We start from the raw sequence: 20,147 nt of genomic DNA, 5'->3' as shown, positions 1-20,147 counted from the left end.
TGAGCTTTTCGCAATAAGAGCATCAACGCAAACACGAGAAACGCCAGTAACATGAACTGTGTGGGTAACTGTGTAATTGACACACTCACAGCTGTAGTTGAAGTCAACAACCACAGCGACGAAACACATTTAAATACGTTAAATTACAGTAATTACATCTCACAAAACCTACAACCTGCGGTGCTGTTCTTACATATCACTAATAGTATTAGAAATATTTCATTTAAAAATGATCCTTTGTTATTTTTTATTTTAAATTTCAGTTAGTGTAATAATGTTTAGGATGTGGGTTTGAATCCTCTGAGCTTTTCTGTGTGGAAGTTATCTCCAGGTACTCCGGCTTCCTCTCACAGTCCAAAGCGTTTAGGATACCTGGTGATTCTACGTGGACTGTGTGAGTGAACGGTCGTCCGTCTGTGTTAGCCCCCTGACAGCCTGGTTACCCGTCCAGGTGAACCCCGCCTCTCGCCCTGCGGTAGCCGGCACAGGCTCCAGCCCTGGGTGGTGTTTTCTTCCAAGTAAAAACAATAAGTTTGTTTTACAGCGTTTCATATTCTGGGATGTGTTCAGTCAAAATAAAAGTACGCGCAAGCGCAATGTAGATGAAAGGAAACTAAGAAAATATATTAAAATGAAAGCTAATGACGATCACTTATCAGCACTCAGCTCACCGTGGCATCGACAAACCACTAACAATGTATAAAAAGACTTTATTTTGAAGAAAGCGGAAGCGTCTGTCAGCGTGCTGAGGTCAGTGTGTGACATACATTAATTATTTTTTATTTTTTAAATATACACACACATATAGGAGCATGGAGGGCACGAGCAGAGCCTTTGTGGTTACGTCACATGGCTGCGCTGCGACTTTCAGCGTAAAAGTACCATCACACACACACAGGAGAGAAAATCCACCATCATACACTGAACTCTAGCCTTACTTACAAATCACTAATATCATTTATTTTATTTAATACTAACGGATTCATGTGAGAAACTGAAAGAAGCTCTTTGAGTCTGAAGCCCTTGAAACTGTTTCCAGCTCTCTGTAAACACTCAGATACTAACGTTTCCCACATCTGCATTTCTGTCAACTCTTCTGAGGCCTGTGACCCCAGCTGCATGTTTTCATGGTTTTATTCTGTGGTTTCGTGCTGGAGTCGCATGTGCAGGCTTTCAGCGGTCAGCTGAACAGGAAACAGACGGCGGCTTCATTCACGCTCACAGAGACTTTATTAAAGCGACATCAGACAAACAGCATGGAGATAAACATGGTATTACTGTTTGAAAAGCACTGCGATAAAGCACACCTGAGAGGAGAAACTGAACGATTCCTGACGAATGAACGACGCGTTTGTTTGAACACTGAGGTTTATTGAAGTCGAGCTGCTGGAGGTCAGGAGAATCGATCGATTTCTGTCTTCATTTCCTGGAAAGCAAAAGTGAGAAAACTGAAAATGTGCTGTTGGTGTCTGTGCGCTGCAGGCTGGAGGCTGGTACCTGATAAAGTAGCTACTGTAATCAGTTATTTATACTGAGGTCACATGAGCGCCCTCTGGGTCTCTGTGGGCGTCGTACCTGCAGCAGCTCTGCCTTGTTGCAGTTGTCTCTGTGTCGGTAGATGCACTGAGCGAGCCGGGCGTAAAGCTTCTCCAGTGGCTCCACCTCTGCGCCATCCGTCTTCGCCACGGCTCTCCTCAGGAGCTCCTGGAAAACAGAAACCGGTTTGAGGTGGTGCCTGCAGAGGCCCGTGGGGCCCACGGCCCCTGCTTTATTCATTACTGGCTGCTGGGGTGGGGGAGGGGATGCTGTGCGACTTCCTGTTTGTTTCCGGTCTGAAAGCAGCTCTTCAACCGTTGGTGCTGCAGACTGAAGATGTGAGCAGACAGCTTCCTACAGTCAGACGTGAGCAGATTCCTTCATGTTCAGCTTCCTGACGACTCGCTGAGAGCAGACGGAGACGATGAAGAGCTTCCTCCTCATCGTAAAAGGACAAACTCAAGGCGTCTGACCGGTAAAGCAGGACAGCCGCAGCTTCTTGTTCCTCATGTTTGTCAAGTATACTTCACTCTGTATGTAAACTCAGACGGACCATCCAGGTATGAAGAGTGAAACGAAGCTGGACATGTAAATCTGCAGTTACGTTAACAGCCAGCAGGGGGCTCCAGCTGTGTCTGTGACCTTGTTAACTCTGCGTTGATGGGTTTACGGTCACACTGAGTACAGTGTGAAGGTTATTCTCTTCACGCTGATCCAGGATCTGCTCACTGATGAACGCTGGCTCTAATGAACACAGCGTCACGTTTTATTCAGTCTGAGCCCCTTAAAGAGGCGAGCTGGGACTCACCTTCAGTTTGCTGCGATCGACGATCAGCGGTGGAGTTTCTTCCTGCTGCTCCGGCCTGTCCCGACTCAACACCTGCTCCAAAGCCGCCTTGTTGGCCCTCGACTCAGACTGTTCGCTCTTCTCTGAGGAGGAAGACAAGCAGAGGAAGAGGGCATTACCCTGCAGTGCCTCCCACAAACAGCCAACTCTATGCCTTCACAGCTGGAATCAACCAGGTTATGGCAAAAAGAAATGACTGTGGAGTTTTCAGCTAACGGTAGACATCATTTCCTTTGGGATTAATATTCTGATTTGTTAGAAAGCTGCAACACACACACACACACACACACACACACACACACACACACACACACACACACACACCAGCCGTGTTATTGGTCAGATAATTTAAAAAACACCACTCAGCGCTGCGTCAGAGGAACTGCAGTGTTCTCATACCTGGAGGCGGAAGCTAACAGGTCAGGTCTGATTGGCGTGATGCAGCCATCAGATTTACAGATGCAAAGCTCCGCTGTGTGTGTGTGTGTGTGTGTGTGTGGTATTTACAGTGTGTGCTGAACCACAGAGCCGCGTTAGCGCTCCTGCAGTGCGTTTCATTCAGACTAAAGCAGCCGGCTCTGACACCTCACACGCTCCTCCTGCTCGATGCCCGGAGCGCTGCGGAGCCTCGTAGCGTGAAGCGGCGGCCTGTAGAAGCTCGATCGGCAGCGGCTGCGCTCTGAAGCGGTCCAGTGAGTCGGTTAGTACAGCGAGGCGCTCGCACTGCTCGTGCTCACGCGCACAGACCTAAGCTGTCCGCGGTCTGGCCGTTCAGCACGGTCTCCGGGCCTGGGAGGGTCTTTGATGAGCGGGTTCGACGCACGCCTACAGGTACGCCATCAGCCAGCTGGCGATGAACCGGCTCGGTGTGGCGGTGATACCCGTTCGTGAGGACTCCGTTGTGGGATCTTGTGATGCGGTTTGGGGTGCGATGGAACCCACTCAGGCCGCCGTCACTGCTCTCTGATGGGCTGGACGAGCCAGCACCAGCAGACCCGTTCACCGCTCGCCGTCCAGCAGCTCTGACCTCCTCCGCACTCGACTCAGAGCTGAACTTACTGGACATGGAGGAGAGGGAGGTGAAGGAGGAAGAGGAGGAGGATGGGACTGGTGGCTCCTCCTCCTTCTTCTTCTTCTTCTTCTTAGGTTTCTTAATGACGCCGGTGCTCCACTTGGACTTTCGGGGCCGTCTGTAACGTTTCTTCTTACGAGCTAGAAAACAGAAGTGGGGGTGGGGGTGGAGCGGGGAGGAGGAAGAGTAAAGGTCATTAGAGAGAAAGGTCACTTCTCGTCCTCTCTGCCTCTTCCTGTCCTCGCCTGCCCTGCGGCTCTCACGTTTGAGCAAACACTGTGGCTTCCTGCTCTCGCTGCTTTCGCTTTCACTGAGACGTTTTTAAAAGCAGCTTTTTGCTGCAGCAGCCGAAAGAAGCGCCAAGCTCTCTGTTCATCAGACGTTTCACAGCGTGAGACGAACCCGGAGCCTCAGTCCTGCTGCGAGTCTGTGAATCCATCGTTAACATGACGACTTCTGTTTTACTCTCACTTGATCTAAAAGCTGCTCTGAGGAGGCGATCCCAAAGAAAAAACACATTTCTGTAGATCCACAGACGAGGAGAATCAGCTCGCTGGCTGACAGACGACTTTAAAACTGATTCATTACTTAAGGTTTTTATAAAGTTTGATGGTTACAATCTTATAAAATCGACTGTTTTTGTGATTTAAATGTCATCTTTTTGGCATTTTGTGAAAGCAGCTGAGTTTTGAGAACTTCTGAAGAATATTTTTGGAGCAGCCTGATGTCCTAATGTTTGGTACGTGAGTCCAGACTCTGAAACAGGAAGTGAAACTGGTGCACTCATCAACTGTCACTTCTCTCTCACAGACCAATTAAAAGTAGGGGCGGGGCTTATCAGCACTGCTAACAGTGGCTGAGCAGAACCTGACGGGGGGTTGACGGCTCACTGGTGCACACGCTGACCCTGATCAGACCTGATGTGATGTCTGCTGGTTTGCTCTCACGTCAGTCATATTTCTAACAGTTTTGTTAAGCAGCTGCTGACGTCTGTGACTAACAGTGCGCAGAGACTCTGAGCCGCCCCGTGCTGTTTCAGTTCAGGGGTGAACTTACGTTGGAGAGTGTTTCTGGAGAACGCCGAGCTGCAGACGCCATCGGCCTCCTGCGGGTTGGCCACCATCAGAGCTGTCACCAAAATAAAAGTCTTAATATAAAGTTTGACAGTACACTGTTAGCAGCAGCTGGATGAGGCGTGAACATCTGGCTGAGTTTCACCTCTGTGGATGCGCGACTCTCTGATCTCCTCGCAGACTCTCTCGAAGTCTTCGTCCAGCTCGTCTCTGATGATGGCGCGGACCGTGTCCTTCAGGGCGCACGCTCGGTGACGGATGTTGCGATCTGGCACACACACACGCACACGCACACACACACGCAGTAAAACAAACAGGTTTTTTATCACCTCTCCACAGGTGAGTCCAGCTGAGAAATCTGCTTCTGTTTAGTTCGTCTCTCCTCAAACAGACGCAGACAAACAGAAAAGGATTTTTTTCCCCCCACCCAACAGCTGAACTTATAGCCCCGCCCATTGTGGAAATGTTTCCACCTGGAGACGCCTGCTCCGTCTGTCTCATACAGACAGCAGAAGAAGAAGAAACTTAAGAAAAGGAAGGAGACTGTGGGGCAGAGGACAAACCAAGAGAACGGTCACGGGTGATGTCGTCTCACCCATGGGGTCGCTGTCCGGGTTGTACTCCAGAGCGTTCTTCCAGATGAAGTCAGCGTCCGCCATGAACTCGCCGACGGTGACGTACTTGTGCTGGTCGATGTTGGTGAGCAGGGTGGAGAGGTCCATGGGCTTCTTAATCACCATCAGATAGTCGGGGACCTGGAGGAGAGGAAGGAGGGTTTCTGCTGATGGTGTTTGGTTTGGCCACTCGGGGGCAGCAGAGACAAATACTCTGGGCTGATTCACAGATCGAACAGGCGAGAGCGGCAGCGTTGTTTCCGTTTTATAAACCCCTGGTTGGCCTTCCCCTGACACCAATGAGCCAATCAACAGTCAGAACAGGAAACAGGCCAATCATGATGTCATGCACAGTGTCGGCGTGTGGCTGCGGTCTGACGTGATTGTAGTCAACATTTCTGACGTTTGCTCCGCGTGCTGATGGGAAACTAAAATCTGATTTAGTGAATGCTGAATGTGTGGATTTGTTCCAACATTCTATTCAATTTTATCTATATATCACTAAATCACAGTTGCCTCAAGGTGCTTTATCTGGTAAGATACAAACCCTGCAATAATATAAAGAAAACAGAACAGCCCACAGTCAGACGACCTCATGAACAAGCACTGTGGCGACAGCGGGAAGGAAAAACTCCCTTTTAACAGGAAGAAACCTCCGACAGAACCGGGCTCAGCTAAGACGACTGCTGACCCGTGAGTCTGGTCTTGCCATCTGACCTCATCAACCTGCACTGAATCTGCTGCACGCTTTTTAATAACATGTACGGCGTGGAGCTGGGAGGAAGGCGTGAACTGATCCGATTCCGTTTGTTTAATTATTCACGACCTTAAAACTGAGCGGCAGATGTCGGCGTGTTTTCTCTCAAACTCTCACCTCCTCGATGTCGACCGGTTTGGTGAAGGCTTTGAAGCGGCGGTCCAGAGACAGGCGCTCGGTGATGTTTCGCAGGAAGAGACGGAGCTCTCGCAGCACGTCCTCCTCCTGCTCCTCCAGGCGGAGGTGCTCTTGCGCCGACATTTTGCGAGGAGGCGGCGGTGGAGCTAGGGGGAGGACCTCCATTGCCTGAGATACTGAGAGAGGAGGAGGAGGAAAGAGTGAGCGATCTATCACACTCTGGGCTTAACAACCGCAGCATGAAGGCGGAGTCACACACATGTTTTTCTCTTAGAGGGAGGGGCCTCGGCCGCCTGGTTCAGAATGAGATCCTGGAAGAAGCTGGTCCTCTCCTGCTGGGTGGGAACTCTGAGGACGTAGACCTCCCCGTAGTCCTCCCGAAACAGGCTCTGGATCTGGGAGCAGCACAGCATCGAAGATAAAAACCTGTAAAACCTCCACGCACAGGGACACAGCTGAGGGACAAAGGAAAGATAAAGCTTCAGTCCTCACCTCTGGGTCCAGCTGCTGGAAGGACACGCTGCAGGTGGCGAGGAGGAGGATGGGGGAGAAGGACGGGATGCTGCCCAGCAGGCTGAGGAAGGATGCCCTCAGTGCCGGCCCCGCAGTGTCCCACCACTGCTGGATGTGCGGTATGTAGAGGATGCTGGGAGACGTCCGCTTGGCCTCACAGAACACCTGATCAGGGGAAAGGTCAAAGTTCACATCCTGAGACTGTCCGGCACAGACAGGCTGCTTTAAATAATTAAAAACATTACAGAGTCAGAAAGAACCACAGAGCCGCCTGTTAACACTTCTAAAATGATTAAATGAAGTTTTTATGAAGTGTGTTTATGTTTGTGTGCACATGCGTGTCGACCTGTAGATGCACATGTCTGGAGGAGTCACCTGTGCACAGGCTTCCTCTGGCGAGGTGCTGCTGACACCAAACAGCACCGCTGAGTCCAGGCTGTGGACGGTGAAACGCTCCAAAGCGTGCAGGATGGCGGGGGCCAGGTGGGAGGTTTGACCAGCGCCAGGACGACCTGCCAGCAAGATCCTGGGGCGGTGAGACGTCGGCTGTTTGACGGCACTCCTACAGGTCGGGGGAGAGGATCAGAGAATGCAGCGTGGGGGAGATAATCGATGAGAGCACGCAGTGTTTATAGAGACCATCCCTGCTTTCTACATGACCAGTTGAACACATAAATCACGTACATGTATAAGTCATACCTGCGATACTGCAACGCAGTGTTTGCTGCGGCACCTTTACTGCACTTTAACACACAGGATCTAACCTCGGATCACAGGAATCAGTGAAAATGTGGCGCTTTGACCCAGCTTTAGACTCGGCTTCTGTTACCATGGTGATTCACTTCATAGTCACGCCCCTCAGGTGTGGATAAAGGCTCACCTGAAGAAGTGCAGGAAGGTTTTGTCCTTGGAGGGTTTGGAGATGCTGGGGCCCTCGTCTTCGTCAAACATCAGAGTGTCATCGACGATACCCGAGGTCAGGTCTGACACAGGAAACAGGAAGTTTGTAAACAGGAAGTGATGTGTAGACACAGCAGAACTTTGGCCTCTGGCTCACCTGGTTCCCTCTTCCTCTTCATGCCCTCCTCAGCGTGTGGAAACATCCTCTGCAGGGCATTGAGGATTTCTTGCAGGGCGCCGCCTAGAAGCAGGTGGACCACAGGGGACAGCGGTTTGGCCGGGGAGGCGGCAGAGCGGTGCGAGGTGGGCGACATCTTCTTCAGGGCTGCTGCAAAGTCGCAGCTGCTGACGGCGATGGAGGAGACGTCCAGCAGGAGCTTCTGGGACGTGCCGTAGATCTGCGGGTAGCGTCGGCGCAGAGCGCACAATGCCGCCTCGGTGCACACCGCCCTGATATCAGCGCCGCAGTAACCTGAGAGCGACAGAGGCTCAGGAAGTCAGGTTACCAATAAAAAAATAACTACATTTTCCTGAGACAAAAAAAAGCTGCTGCCATTTTTCTCACCGACACATTTTTCTGACAGTTCATCGAGAAAGTCTTCAGACGGAGGAGGTTTCCACTGCCGAGTGTGGATCTTCAGAATGTCTTTACGAGCCTGAAACACACACACACCTAAATTAAGGTCCCTGCTGCAGTTCCTCTGATGTCCAGCAGAGGCTCCAGCAGAGGCGGCCTCCGACTCCCACAGTAAAACTTTACAGCGGAAACAAACACGTTTACATCCTGATCCTGAAACAATCACTTCCCTTCATCACAACCGTGCTGGTAGATTTTTTAACACCAGCCCACACTGACACTGCAGAGATTATGGATGCAGCTGAAAATATATAAAATCTAATAAAGTAAAGAGTCACCTCTCTGTCGGGAAGGCCGAACAGGAACTCGCGGTCAAAGCGCCCGGGCCGCCGCAGCGCAGGGTCGATGGAGTCGAGCCGGTTTGTGGCTCCGATCACGACGACCTCCCCTCGACTGTCGAGCCCGTCCATCAGAGCGAGGAGCGTCGACACGATGGAGCTGCGAGGATTTCCATTTATTTAGTCTGGCACACGTTTCCTTTGTGTCAGGAATAACTTTACAAACGTTTACAAACAATCTACAGCGGCGGCGGCGCCTCTGACCCGTTACACTGAACCTCAAACTCTGACACCGCTGAGGTGACACGTGTGGAGAAGCTGAAACTGACCTGTGGATCTGGTCCTGCCTGCTGGATCGGACCGGAGCCAGACCGTCGATCTCATCGAAGAAGATGATGGACGGACGCATCCGATACGCCTGAGTACCCCACACCCACACACACCCACACACACCCACACACACTTTAAACCTGTTCACGATGAATTAAATGAATTTAAATTCACAGGGTTTGTTTAAAGAGTTTGATTTCAAAGTTTCTAACACAGACACTGTCAGAGTATTAAAGTGCTGCTGACACAAACGGATATATGCAGATACAGGTCACAGTGTCTGCTCAGAAGCAGCTTCTCTCTGCTCAGACTCATTAAACTCACTCAAATCATATTTCCTGCTTCAGTATGACTCAGGTGAACGTTTACCTGCTCAAACAGCAGCCGCAGCTGCCGCTCTGACTCGCCCACCCACTTGCTGAGGACGTCGGCTCCCTTCCTCATGAAGAAGGACACCTTCCTGTTGCCGTGGCTACACTCGTTGGCCAACGCCCGTGCAACCAGCGTCTTCCCCGTCCCGGGAGGGCCGTAAAACAGACACCCTCTGCAGAGAGACGCAGGTGGAGCGTGTTCACTGTGTAATCCGTCTTAAAAACATGAAGTCCAACCTTTGACCTCGGCCCACTCACATCATTCAGTCTCATGCTTCCTCTGAGCTGCAAAGTTTACTATACTTGTGGGGACCAAAATTCTGTTACCAAAGAGTTTGAAGGGATTTTAGTCTCAGGGTTACAGTTAGGTTAAAGTTAGGGTAAGAGGCTAGGGAACGCATGACGTCTATTAGACGTCCCCACAAGACATGAATACCTGACGTGTGTGTGTGTGTCACCTGGGAGGCTGAATCTTGAAGTTGTCAAAGACCTCAGGGTAGAGAAGGGGGAAGACGACCATCTCCTTCAGAGCTGAGATGTGACCTGACAGACCCCCAATACTGTCAAAACCCACCTGAGGAAGGAAGGAAGGAAGGAAGGAAGGAAGGAAGGAAATAACAGGATCAGGTGGAGAACAAAACAACACAATGAGAAGATTTTTCTGTGAATCATGTGTAAAACACGAGGTCACAGGAGAACATATCTAAGGTTTAATCTCACAGATTGGTCGATGGCCATGGGATCGATGTCCGCCAGGCCCGCTCCTGCAGCCATCTTGTCGTTGCGGGTTTCCAAAAGGTTGCCGGTACGCAGGCTGAGTGGGAGACAGCTGAGAGGGAGAGACAAGTCTCAGTAAGACAGGCAGCAATCCACATCTAATCTACTCCATACGCCTCGTGCTTCACAGTTAAAAGCATTGATGATGGACGATGTATCAGGAAGTGGTTTGATGATCCAATCAGATTGGCTGTCTCTGACCTGTCAGGGGCCTCCTCCTCTTCATCATCAGAGTCTTCATCAGATTGTTTGGACCAGGCGCTCTTAGTGGGTCTGCAGGAAGAAACAGAGACCTGAGTGTGACGGATGACGGTGAAGCATCCAACAGGTGAAGTTTTGGTGATGATGATAAGATCTGTTATTCCTGTAGTGAAGGCGGTGATTTTACATCACCCACCTCGGCACTGTGTTTGTGCTGCTGGAGCATTTTTAATGACATCAGCTGACCAACAGCATGGCTGCTGAGGTTACAGCACTAACAGGGCTGAGCTCCAGTTTGGTGAAATCGTAGGACTTTAAAAGCAAGTTTGTAAAGGTTTTAAAAGCCAGTGATGTCACAGTTTATACGTCAGTCTATGGTGGCCCCTCAGGATCAAACAGATACAGGAACATTTGTGAGGGAAAATTAATAAAAACCAGAATGCAGAAAAAGTGTGACCTGAGTTTTCGAGGGTTTAGCCTGTGCAGCTAACCTTCTTCACATTACATCATACTTCAGCGTTCAGCTGTGTCCTGCTTTATTTGAAGGAGAGAGGAAAGGCGTGTCCACGCTCTGACCTGAAGGCTGCTCTGCGGGTCGTGTTCGCTCCGGAGGCGCTGACCGGGAAGGTTCCTCTCAGGACGTCTAATCGATACCAGAGAAAACAAAATCATCAGAGCTGGAGCTTCAGTACGTTTCAAGTGTGTGGTTTTATTTTTCTCCTGAAGAACCCGTTGTTCACCGATTTGTAGGCTTTTAGGGTTTTATTGTATTACTCAGCATGTACAGACGGCGTGTTTGGAGCGGCGTACTGACCGCTGGTCGGGCCTTGGTACAGCGACGAGGCTCGGCTCAGTTTGGCATCAACGTTGTGGCCGACGCTGCAGTTGCTGTCTTCATCTGCTGTTACGGCCTTCCTGCTGTCCTCGTCAAAGCCCGCCCCTGGAGACACCAGAGAAGACGTTTTTACCACCACGTCTCCCTCTCGTCATCATTCCTCTGCTCCTAACCATCTGCACTGACCTCGGCTGTCCTCGCTGTCGCTGAGCTCTCCTCGTAGTGGGACTGGTGTTTTACTCCTCTGGGCTTTAGAGTAGATCTTCTGCAAATGTATCAGTTATTAGGTGTGTAACGATCAGTTAATCATCCCTGTGTTTATCCAAGTAATGCATCTGATTAAAGTGACCAACGTGACAACGAGGGATGGGACTGTTTTTGGACATTTCACAGATCAGTTAACTCGTTACTGAGGAACATTTCAGAACCGCTAATATAAACACAAACTCCCACTCTGGACACAGAGCTGTGGGCCTGTGTGATGTCACAGCTCTGACACTTTTCAAAGTCGACCTGTTCTGCTCGTTTCCAGCTCCATGTTTGTGTTCTAACCGTGACCCCTAATGAGGATGCAGGTTATCACGGGGCGATCGTGGCTCAAGAGTTGGGTGTTCGTCTTGTAATTGGAAAGTTGCCGGTTCGAGCCCCGGCTCGGACAGTCTCGGTGGTCGTGTCTTTGGGCAAAACACTTCACCTACCACCTACTGGTGTTGGCCAGAGGGGCCGATGGCGCGATATGGCAGCCTCGCTTCTGTCAGTCTGTCCCAGGGCAGCTGTGGCTACGACTGTAGCTGCCTCCACCAGTGTGTGAGAGTGAATGAATAGTGGCATTGTAAAGCGCTTTGAGGGGTCCCGAAAAGTACTATATAAATGCAATCTATTATTATTATCACTGATTGATATGTGGCAGTGTGGAAAATATGTTAAATGGTCACCTCGGCAACCAGAGCCTCGAATGTCCGCTAGCGGCCAACCGTGAGCTACAAAGTAATGATAGGTGGACTGACATTAGACTGGACCAGTGCCTTAGAATAACACGCAGTTTAAAGTAATCCTTATTATTCTGGGCCTTGCAGCCCCTCAGGTCATCCTCTGTCAAGGTGTTGTAGCTCCTCCCCCTTTAAGGTGCACCTTAGGATTAGACAGACATTACACAGATCCATGAGTAGAAGAAAACTTGACCAAACTGAGAGTTTCAGGCAAGCTTTTGGTTCACTGGGATTACTGCACATACAACAAACTCATTATTAGAAACCTGACTGATGTGAACATCCACGGCTGGGACAGAAGATCTGTGAGCCTGCTGTTGTTCTCTGACAGGATGTAAAGCACACGCCACACTTCACACACTCTGATTACAAACGTCTCAACGACTCTCATTGTTTTACTCATTCAGAGCAGCAGAAACTCCATGTGAGGAGGAAATATGAACATGTGGACACAAAATAAGGGCTGGTGCTTGTCGGCTGCTTTCCAATATGGTGCCAGCTGATATAGACGTTGCCCCCTCCCCACAAGCCGCGAGCAGTGGGAGGGGGGCTGGGTGCAGCCGGGTCCACCGCCCTCATAAAGACCTGATAAGAGAGGCAGCGCCCACCGAGACGGCGGCCTCAGCTGAGGGTTTACAGCTGACTCGGGATGTAAACAAACTCTCAGCGTTGATTATCAGCGTAAAAACATAAACACAGCTCCTAACAACAAAACACGACACAGCTCCACGGCAACAGTGACGCCAGAAAGCGCACACACGCGTGTGCCTTTATAAACACTGCAGCTGCCTTAGATGTTTGTGTTGCAGTGCAGTCTGGGTAATGATGCCAAAAGGTTACGGTGAGGGAAACATGTCAGTGTTTTCTATTTGATCCTTAAAGAAAGAAAAAGACTCAAGACTGTTTGTGATGATGGAGACGATCACAGACGACCACAGTTACTGACCCCAGAACAGCTGGTGACCAGCGCACAGCTGTCTGTATCTGAGCAGACTGTTTGGGCCGATGTCACTCCTGGTCAACGGGGTCGTGACCTTTGATGACCTCTGACTTGTGGCAGAAAATACTTGACACAGCGTCTGGTTTGAGTCCTCGCTTATACAGATGAGCATCTGTGAGCTCTTTAATTACAGTACTGTGCTGACCCTCGTTTCTTTATATTTTTCTTCCAATGAGCCAAAAGTCTGAAAAAGGTTTTCTTTGTCACTCATTTTCAGTCCAGTCCTTCTATCCGAGCGTGTCCAGAGGAATGATTTTGCCTGTAATAACTGAGAACTGAACAGAGAGACGTTTCTTTGTGCAAACAGGCAGGATAAATACTTATAGTCACTGATCCACTCTAACGGCTCTACTCACTCCTTCCTTGTTGTTACTGAGCCGCCTCTTCTTCTTCATGCTGTCCATCCTGTTCAGGACCGACCTGGCGGCGCTGCAAAGAGAACAGCGTGGACGTCACCAGGATTCAATCTACCGTATTATCACAATCGTACAGGTTTGTGGCATAAAGATCAGTGCAAACACGGCGGACGGCCACTCTGAGCTCCTCAGGTTAAACTTCAGACTTTTAATGTATCAAAGACATCTGTGAATCCCAGCAGGGACGATCAAACACAGAGCTGTTGTTCTGTGTGCTTCTTTCTTTGGCTGTCTCAGGGTTAACAATCAAAGTGTCATTGATGGCATCATAACCTGAACTCATCTCAGTTTCTACGTCACGGCTTTTACTGCACGTCCATCACCTCACATGTCAGGAGGATTTTCTTACTTGGTGCTGATGCCATCGAACATGTTGGAGGCCTCGTACCTGCTCGTCACTTTGGTCAGCCTCGTGCTTCTCCTCAGCCGGCCGCCTGACACGCGCGCACGCGCGCGCACACACACACACACACACACACACACACACACACACAGGGGAGATACTACAACCTTTAATTCCTGAGCTCGTGTTTCCAGCTGATGCTGGACTGTTTTACATTAAGAGGTGTTTCTAATGTTGTGTCCAATGCATCTTCAATATGAAGTCATAATATTAGAGACGTGCAGGTACACAGCACTGATGGGTAAAACCACCACTGAAGCTCAGCATATTTTAAATACATATTAAAACCGTTTCCCCTCATAAACATATAAAATATCAGGACTTTGAATGATGCTCTTACATAAATAAATATTCAGAGAAATGTTTTGTTCTGCAGCTGGAAAAATAATGGACCACTTTGTGGTCTTGTGCTGTTCCCGTGTGAGATGTTTTCCTGTCTTTGTGTGTAAAGTTTAATAAAGTGCACAGTGTGAACTCTGAGACCTTTCACGTCTTCCTGCTAGCGTTGTTTTTCTCACCTGAACGCTTCTGGAGCCGCTGAGATTTCCTGCCAACACAAAACCAACGTCAGTGACAGTAAAATGAAAGATTCACGTCACACACTGACTCCTGAACCACAGTTAGAGCCGGTTTAAAAGCACCGTTCACATCTGTGTCCTGTGGCCTGCAGTTGGATTGTTTCTGAGCGCAGTTCCTCCTGCACGCCGACACAGGTGCCATGATGAAATGTAATCGCCCAGCTCATCATTTTAGCTCTGAGCATGCTCAGTAAAACAGCTTTAACTGGTGACTTTTGTCTGACCTGATGACGCTTCCTGCTGCTTTCTCATCTTCATCCTCGGGTGTTTCGGAATCGGTGAGGTTCTGCTCCTCATCCTCAGATTTACATACCTGAGGAAGATGTGAGAGGTCGGGTCACTCGCACTCATTTGGAGGCGCCTACAGCACTACAAGTGATACACGCGTGATCACAGACATTTACACTCAGTGAGCTTCACACGACTGCAGCTAAAGACCAGAGGGGTATTTTACACCTGTCACATGACCAGGGAGCCTGCTGCACCATGTGACCTTACAGTGGTTTACATGAGGCCGATGTAAAGTTAAGAAAAACAAAACAAGCGGCTGATCTCAGAATAAACTAGTAAAATATCTGCAGCGTAATTAAAAAACGTTTAGTTTCCGATTTAAACCCGAACACTAATGAAAATATCTGGAAGGTTTTTAAAAAAAAATATTTATAATAATAATGATAAAAATACGGTTACTTTTCTTTGAGATGTAATTTATACATTTAATTTGTTTTTTAAACGTATTTCTTTACATTTCGTTCTCAGAGACTAAACTTCGCTCTCACTCGGCGGCCATCTTTAAACACAGGGTTTTTATTTATTACCCGGACTTTTACTAAAGCTCGTTAAAGCAGCGAGTGAGACCAGGAGGAAACTCCAACTGTTTACTGATTTTTACCAAAATAAGTTTAAAAAGCTGCCCCCCGGTCCTCTCCCGGTCAGTTTAACGTTTTCCTCCCTCCGGTTAAACTGACGGTCATTTAAACGTCGCCGTGAGTTGAACCTTACACACCGAACACGGACACACTCACATCGGACCGTCCGGACTCTTGAATCCGGGGAGCGTTCTTCCTCCTCCGGGTCTTTATCTCAGATCGTGCCGGGGTCCCGGTGCTCGTGCTCGGCCCGTTTCTCCAGTCCGCGTCCCCTCTGCCTCGGAGCGTCACCATGGTAACGACGCAGGCATAAGCTAACGAGATTAGCCTTAACGACAAAAATAAAGAAGAAGCTCCGAAGAAACTCAGACCTCCGAGTGTCCGCCGGCTGTTTGTTCCCGAAGAGCGTCTCCGACTGTGGAGGCTCAGCTGAAGCTGCAACACACCCAAACACGAGCTCGATAAGCCGACAGACCGCACAGCTACACCGCTGTGGTTCAAACGCGAGGGTTCTGCCGCCGCCTGCTGACGTCACGCCGTAATGCATGTGGTGCGTAAACTGTTGATAATAATAATAATAATATAAATAATAATATAGATGATTTCAACGCTCTGTCCTGTCAGCGGCTGACTCTCAGAAGGATCGATCTGCGGCTGTTTGCTTTATCAGTGAAGATAATTAATTATTTTAGTGAATAGAAATCCCCCCCCCCCTGTCCTCAAACAACCAGTAATAATGGTTAAATTAAGAAATCTACTTGGAGCCTTAAGTTTTCAATTAAAATAAATCCCATCGAGTATCTCAAAGTACAGAACTGTGCAGCTAAAGTGATGCCACTTTATCAGCCACATAAATTAATTCAAAAGATGAACTCATGTCATTTTTCATGCTTCATATTGTCTTTCATTTTCCTACTTAAACACTCAGTACAGACACTCACTAAAATCTTTTTCTCTTTGCTTTCCTGAAAACTTCCCTCCAATGGGACTGCAGTGGTAATTCCTTTGTTTGTCCAACCAAACATCCAACAATTTAAAATCTACAAGCCACTGCTGCACTGTGGTGGTATTTTGTATGCAGGCAAAAGAAGTCAAATGTCCAAAACCTGAAAGTTGCGTTTTATGGTTTATTTATCCAGTTTGGCAAACAATAACAAAGATCCATTTCTGATGCTTAGTGCGGCTTCTCCTGTTTTGATAAAAAAACAAAAACCATAGGCCCTCCCCAGTGCATGCTGGTCCTATACCAGTCTCTTAATTTATAGAAAAAATGGCCCCACAGTTCTTCCTGACTGACTTAATAAGATAAACAACAAAACAAAACAAAAACATGATGCAAGTATTAACCTACAAATAAAACGTGTAAATAACAAAAGATATAAGTTAACCAACAACAAACTTTAACAAATTTCAAAATAATAAAAATAAAGAACAAATCGCTCCAACAGGGACTGCATGAAATTCTCCATCCATCCTTTTCTGGACACACGCTGCTCATGTGGTCAGTTTGCAGGGCTCACTTGAAATTACACCAGGAAACACAATAATAATGAAACAAGACTTATGAACAAACTGAGATAATTTTATTAAAATACATAAAATTCACCTCTGACCTCATGTGACGTTCACTGTGACTGAGGTTCAGCTTAAAGAGGAACGTTTTAAAAACTCATTTCAAAGAACCTCATTTCAATGCTGACTCATCAGTTTCTTGATCTGTAAAATGCATTAAAAGGAAAATATTCCACTTTTAAAAAAGCAAAAACAAAACATACTTAATGCTCTGCATTAAGTATGTTTTGGTAAATCTGGTGTTGTGTGTAGATCTGATGGAGACTTCAGGGCTTCACAGGACTCAGCGTCTCCAGCATACAGCTGTCAGCGACTCAGGTGTCAGTATAGTCTGCAGGGACAAGCAACTGTTTTATTTCATATTTCTTATGTTCAGCAAAACTAAAAATGTCTCCAATAAAACAAATATTTTGCTAAAATATATGTTGTACATTTTCTCTTAATTTTCTAACATATCTCTTATTCCCAGTTCTTGCTGACCCCTGTGCTGCAGTAATGTGAATTTCCCCAGTGTGGCTTTAATAAAGTCTGTGTCTAAATAATGAAGGTTTAAAAAAAATAACTGTTTAGACTGACGCTGTCTAAAACACATTTCATGTGCTCTGTGTTTGTCCTTCGATGTGCGCTGCAATACTGGTCCAGCATGTAACATTTGGCATTTTCCCCATAAGAAAAACAACAAATTGTTTATTTATTTGTATTACATCTGCGTGTGAAACACGTTTAACCTTTAACACACTGGCACCAGCTACATACAGAGGAGTGTTACAAGATGAAGTAAGTTTGGTAAGACATTCATCCGGATCATTTTGGACACAACTGTAAATGTAAATATCTCAATGTTTCGACCACATTAAACTTTGATACTTCCAAAATGAGATTGCTTGTTTCATTTTCACTTCCTGCCGACTTAGTTTCATTCTCTGCATATCCGACCTGCTCCAGTTTTGTTGATACTTCAGTGCTGCTATAACAGGAGCGTTACAGACCTGGGTCGGTGGTGTAGTACTCCAGATTATGGATCTCTGTCCACCTCCGCTGGACTTCTGACGGTCCTCTCCAGGGCAATGCACAGTCTGAGTAGAACAATATTAGATGAATTTCCAGCTTTATAAATAATAGATAAATTATGCAAAACACCAAAATTTCACAGTGAAACTCAAGCCCTCAATACATTAACTGACACAGCCCTAAGCAACAACAGGTCTGAAAACACAGAAAACTTTCTTACCGAAGTCATGCTTAATGTTCTGGTTCTTATAAATGACTTCATAGCTGTACTTAGACTTGTCATCCTTTGAAATCTCCACATGGGCTCTTATCTCCAAGGTGCCGTCTTTATTTGTCTCAGTGTCTGATCTCATCAGACCCTTCTCTTCAGTTACAGTCTCCCCGTTACGCTTGATCTCCACGTCGATGGCTCCCTGGCCTCTGGCGATGCATGTCAAGAGGATTTTTTCACCGTCCTTCGAATTCTGTGCATACGCCTCATCTTCAGCTGGAAGGAGAAAATGTAAAATGATGTAGGGGAGACCGGGGATAGTTGTAACGTGGGTCAGTTGTAACACTTCCAATTTCTCCAATCAGGGCTAAGTTTCAAATGATGTGACTCATCCTGTGCATGCCTAATTCAGTTCTGCTATCACACGTGAAAAATCAGCACATTTTGTCAAAAACAGACAATTTAACACCAAAAAAAGTAATTTGTATGCCAAAAAGTAAGTTTTTCTACTTTATTTCAATTTCTAATAGCATTATCTGCTTTGCAGTTAAACTCATCAAACCTAAATTATGTTATTTGTATGTCTATGGGGATATATTCTGTGTAGGTCTTTAGAGCTAATGTTTTAGCCGTTGGCTGTAATGTTAGCTAGTTCATGGCTATAGGAGTCTGGGTCAGTTGTAACAGCAACAGTCGGGGTTAGTTGTAACAATAATGCAGATGTTGCAACTTACCACACTTTTACTTTAACTTATATTAAGTTAAGTTGGGGCAACGACATCAGCAGAGAGAGGTTCACTGGTCGCTTTTGTATATGCGGTTAATGCCATTGGCAACACAATTCCTCCACTGTTTGTGTTCCCACACATACATTATGCAGACCACTGTGTCAGAGATGGACCAGTAGGAAGTACTGGTAGTGGAAATAAATCAGGATGGGTGCAAGAAACAGATTTCCTCATCTTTCTGAAGCACTTTGCAAACCACACCAAGGTAAGCCATGAAAAAAAGTAATGGAATTGCGATGCTGGTGAACAGCTACATTTTTTCAGCTTCATTGTTATGTTCAAAATTGGTGCAAAAGCTGTAGGTTATAATGCCCACTGAGCCAATGAGGCCAAACTCAAGGAAGACCAACCAAAATTAATGAAATATTCAGTTGCAGAAAATTCCATAATTTGTCTTTTTTGGGGGGTTGGAATATGTTCAAAAGCTAGATTTCTGCATTCTGTCACACACACACAGCTACATAAATGGCTCTAAGTGCATTCATGTGTTGAATAAACAAAGATTACATGTTAATGTTTCGTTAGTACCCTTATTTCATTGTGTTACATTTCACCCCAGGATATGTTACAACTAACCCAGACTAGGGGGTTAATTGTAACATTTCACTCTTTGTGTTTGAGGCCATACCATGCAATGGGTAATTGTGCTGCAGAGAAAATAGCTGCACTATTTAATAGCAGAGACATGTAAATACTTTGCATTACATTTTGAATCCACTACCTTAAAAGAGCTCCAATTTACAGATAGAAATGTCAAAAATGTTACAACTATCCCCGGTCTCCCCTACTATACAACAATAAGTTCAAGTATGGCTGCACTGAATTTGGATTAAGCCTGGCAAACACTTTGATGGAAACAATCTTAATGAAAGAAAGTTAACCCAAATCCTGGACTGCTGCAGTCCTTCTAACAGAAGACTTAGCCCAGACTTTTATACCCAGTATTCCAGTATATATATGTTCCACGGTAAGTGTGACAAATAACGCACTAACATCAGTGTTAGTAAAGACTTGTGGAAATTAGAAGCAGCACTCGGTCATCTCAGGATGGACTAACACGGAGTTTTCTCTCGGTCCGTGGGGACAGTTACAGACAGGGAACATCTCGTGAAAACTATTTCCTCCTGTGTTTTGAGATGTCAGGCCTGTGCAGCAGGGTTAAAGCTCTAGAATCGATCATCTGAAATGTGCGTCACTCTTTACTTTCACTTTTAAGCCTCCTGCAGGACGGTCACTCACCGCCGTCCACGCGCAGTCCTGTCCCCGCGAGGACCAGAACCACCACGAGGATCATTCTGACCCTGTTCTCGTTTAGAACCAGTTTTATCCTCCTGCTGGAGCGGGCTTCTCTCCGTGTCTGCCTGAGACCTACAGCTGCTCGCCTTCCTGCTGATGTTAGTGAGCAACATCTGGAAGACTTCAGCTGGATAA

At 47.2% G+C, this 20,147-nt stretch overlaps 2 protein-coding genes across 3 annotated transcripts; both read right to left on the bottom strand.

The window, feature by feature from the left end:
* Window positions 1–1,211: 1,211 nt before the first annotated feature.
* On the bottom strand, window positions 1,212–15,650 carry LOC146643047 (ATPase family AAA domain-containing protein 2-like). Of its 2 annotated transcripts, none has more exons than XM_085396987.1 (28): window positions 15,291–15,650; window positions 14,490–14,578; window positions 14,206–14,234; window positions 13,634–13,718; window positions 13,225–13,297; window positions 11,066–11,144; window positions 10,859–10,984; window positions 10,621–10,687; window positions 10,045–10,116; window positions 9,787–9,895; window positions 9,525–9,640; window positions 9,065–9,239; window positions 8,695–8,783; window positions 8,366–8,525; window positions 8,016–8,106; window positions 7,608–7,922; window positions 7,431–7,533; window positions 6,926–7,112; window positions 6,530–6,715; window positions 6,297–6,432; window positions 6,017–6,213; window positions 5,124–5,283; window positions 4,674–4,796; window positions 4,512–4,583; window positions 3,131–3,595; window positions 2,345–2,466; window positions 1,576–1,704; window positions 1,212–1,426 (listed from the first exon to the last, which is right to left on the bottom strand). In XM_085396987.1, the coding sequence occupies exons 1-28, from the start codon at window positions 15,426–15,428 to the stop codon at window positions 1,394–1,396; spliced, it is 3,726 nt and encodes a 1,241-aa protein (XP_085253113.1). In that variant the 5' UTR covers window positions 15,429–15,650; the 3' UTR covers window positions 1,212–1,393. The 2 variants fall into 2 exon arrangements, with proteins under 2 accessions (XP_085253113.1, XP_085253114.1); XM_085396988.1 differs by having other exon boundaries at window positions 13,673–13,718.
* A 767-nt stretch (window positions 15,651–16,417) lies between these two features.
* LOC146643046 (uncharacterized) lies at window positions 16,418–20,134 on the bottom strand. Its single transcript, XM_085396994.1, has 4 exons — window positions 19,956–20,134; window positions 17,938–18,204; window positions 17,696–17,782; window positions 16,418–17,037 (listed from the first exon to the last, which is right to left on the bottom strand). The coding sequence occupies exons 1-4, from the start codon at window positions 20,008–20,010 to the stop codon at window positions 17,021–17,023; spliced, it is 426 nt and encodes a 141-aa protein (XP_085253120.1). The 5' UTR covers window positions 20,011–20,134; the 3' UTR covers window positions 16,418–17,020.
* Between the last annotated feature and the right edge of the window lie 13 nt (window positions 20,135–20,147).

Source organism: Rhamphochromis longiceps, linkage group LG22 (assembly GCF_057381845.1).
Source record: "Rhamphochromis longiceps isolate RC_006_pf linkage group LG22, R_longiceps_female_GT1.1, whole genome shotgun sequence".
NCBI lineage: Eukaryota > Metazoa > Chordata > Actinopteri > Cichliformes > Cichlidae > Rhamphochromis > Rhamphochromis longiceps.
Note: the sequence above shows the minus strand (reverse complement) of the source record. Positions and strands in the feature narration are given on the sequence as shown.

Coding starts and splice junctions, on each gene's coding strand:
- LOC146643047 (XM_085396987.1), bottom strand. CDS start 15,428: ATGGTGACGCTCCGAGGCAGAGGGGACGCGGACTGGAGAAACGGGCCG. Junction 10,688..10,858: donor GTACCAAGGCCCGACCAGCG/GTCAGTACGCCG, acceptor GGTATCGATTAG/ACGTCCTGAGAGGAACCTTC. Junction 8,107..8,365: donor TCGGCCTTCCCGACAGAGAG/GTGACTCTTTAC, acceptor TGTGTGTTTCAG/GCTCGTAAAGACATTCTGAA.
- LOC146643046 (XM_085396994.1), bottom strand. CDS start 20,010: ATGATCCTCGTGGTGGTTCTGGTCCTCGCGGGGACAGGACTGCGCGTG. Junction 18,205..19,955: donor AGGACTGCGCGTGGACGGCG/GTGAGTGACCGT, acceptor TTCTCCTTCCAG/CTGAAGATGAGGCGTATGCA. Junction 17,783..17,937: donor GAACATTAAGCATGACTTCG/GTAAGAAAGTTT, acceptor TGTTCTACTCAG/ACTGTGCATTGCCCTGGAGA.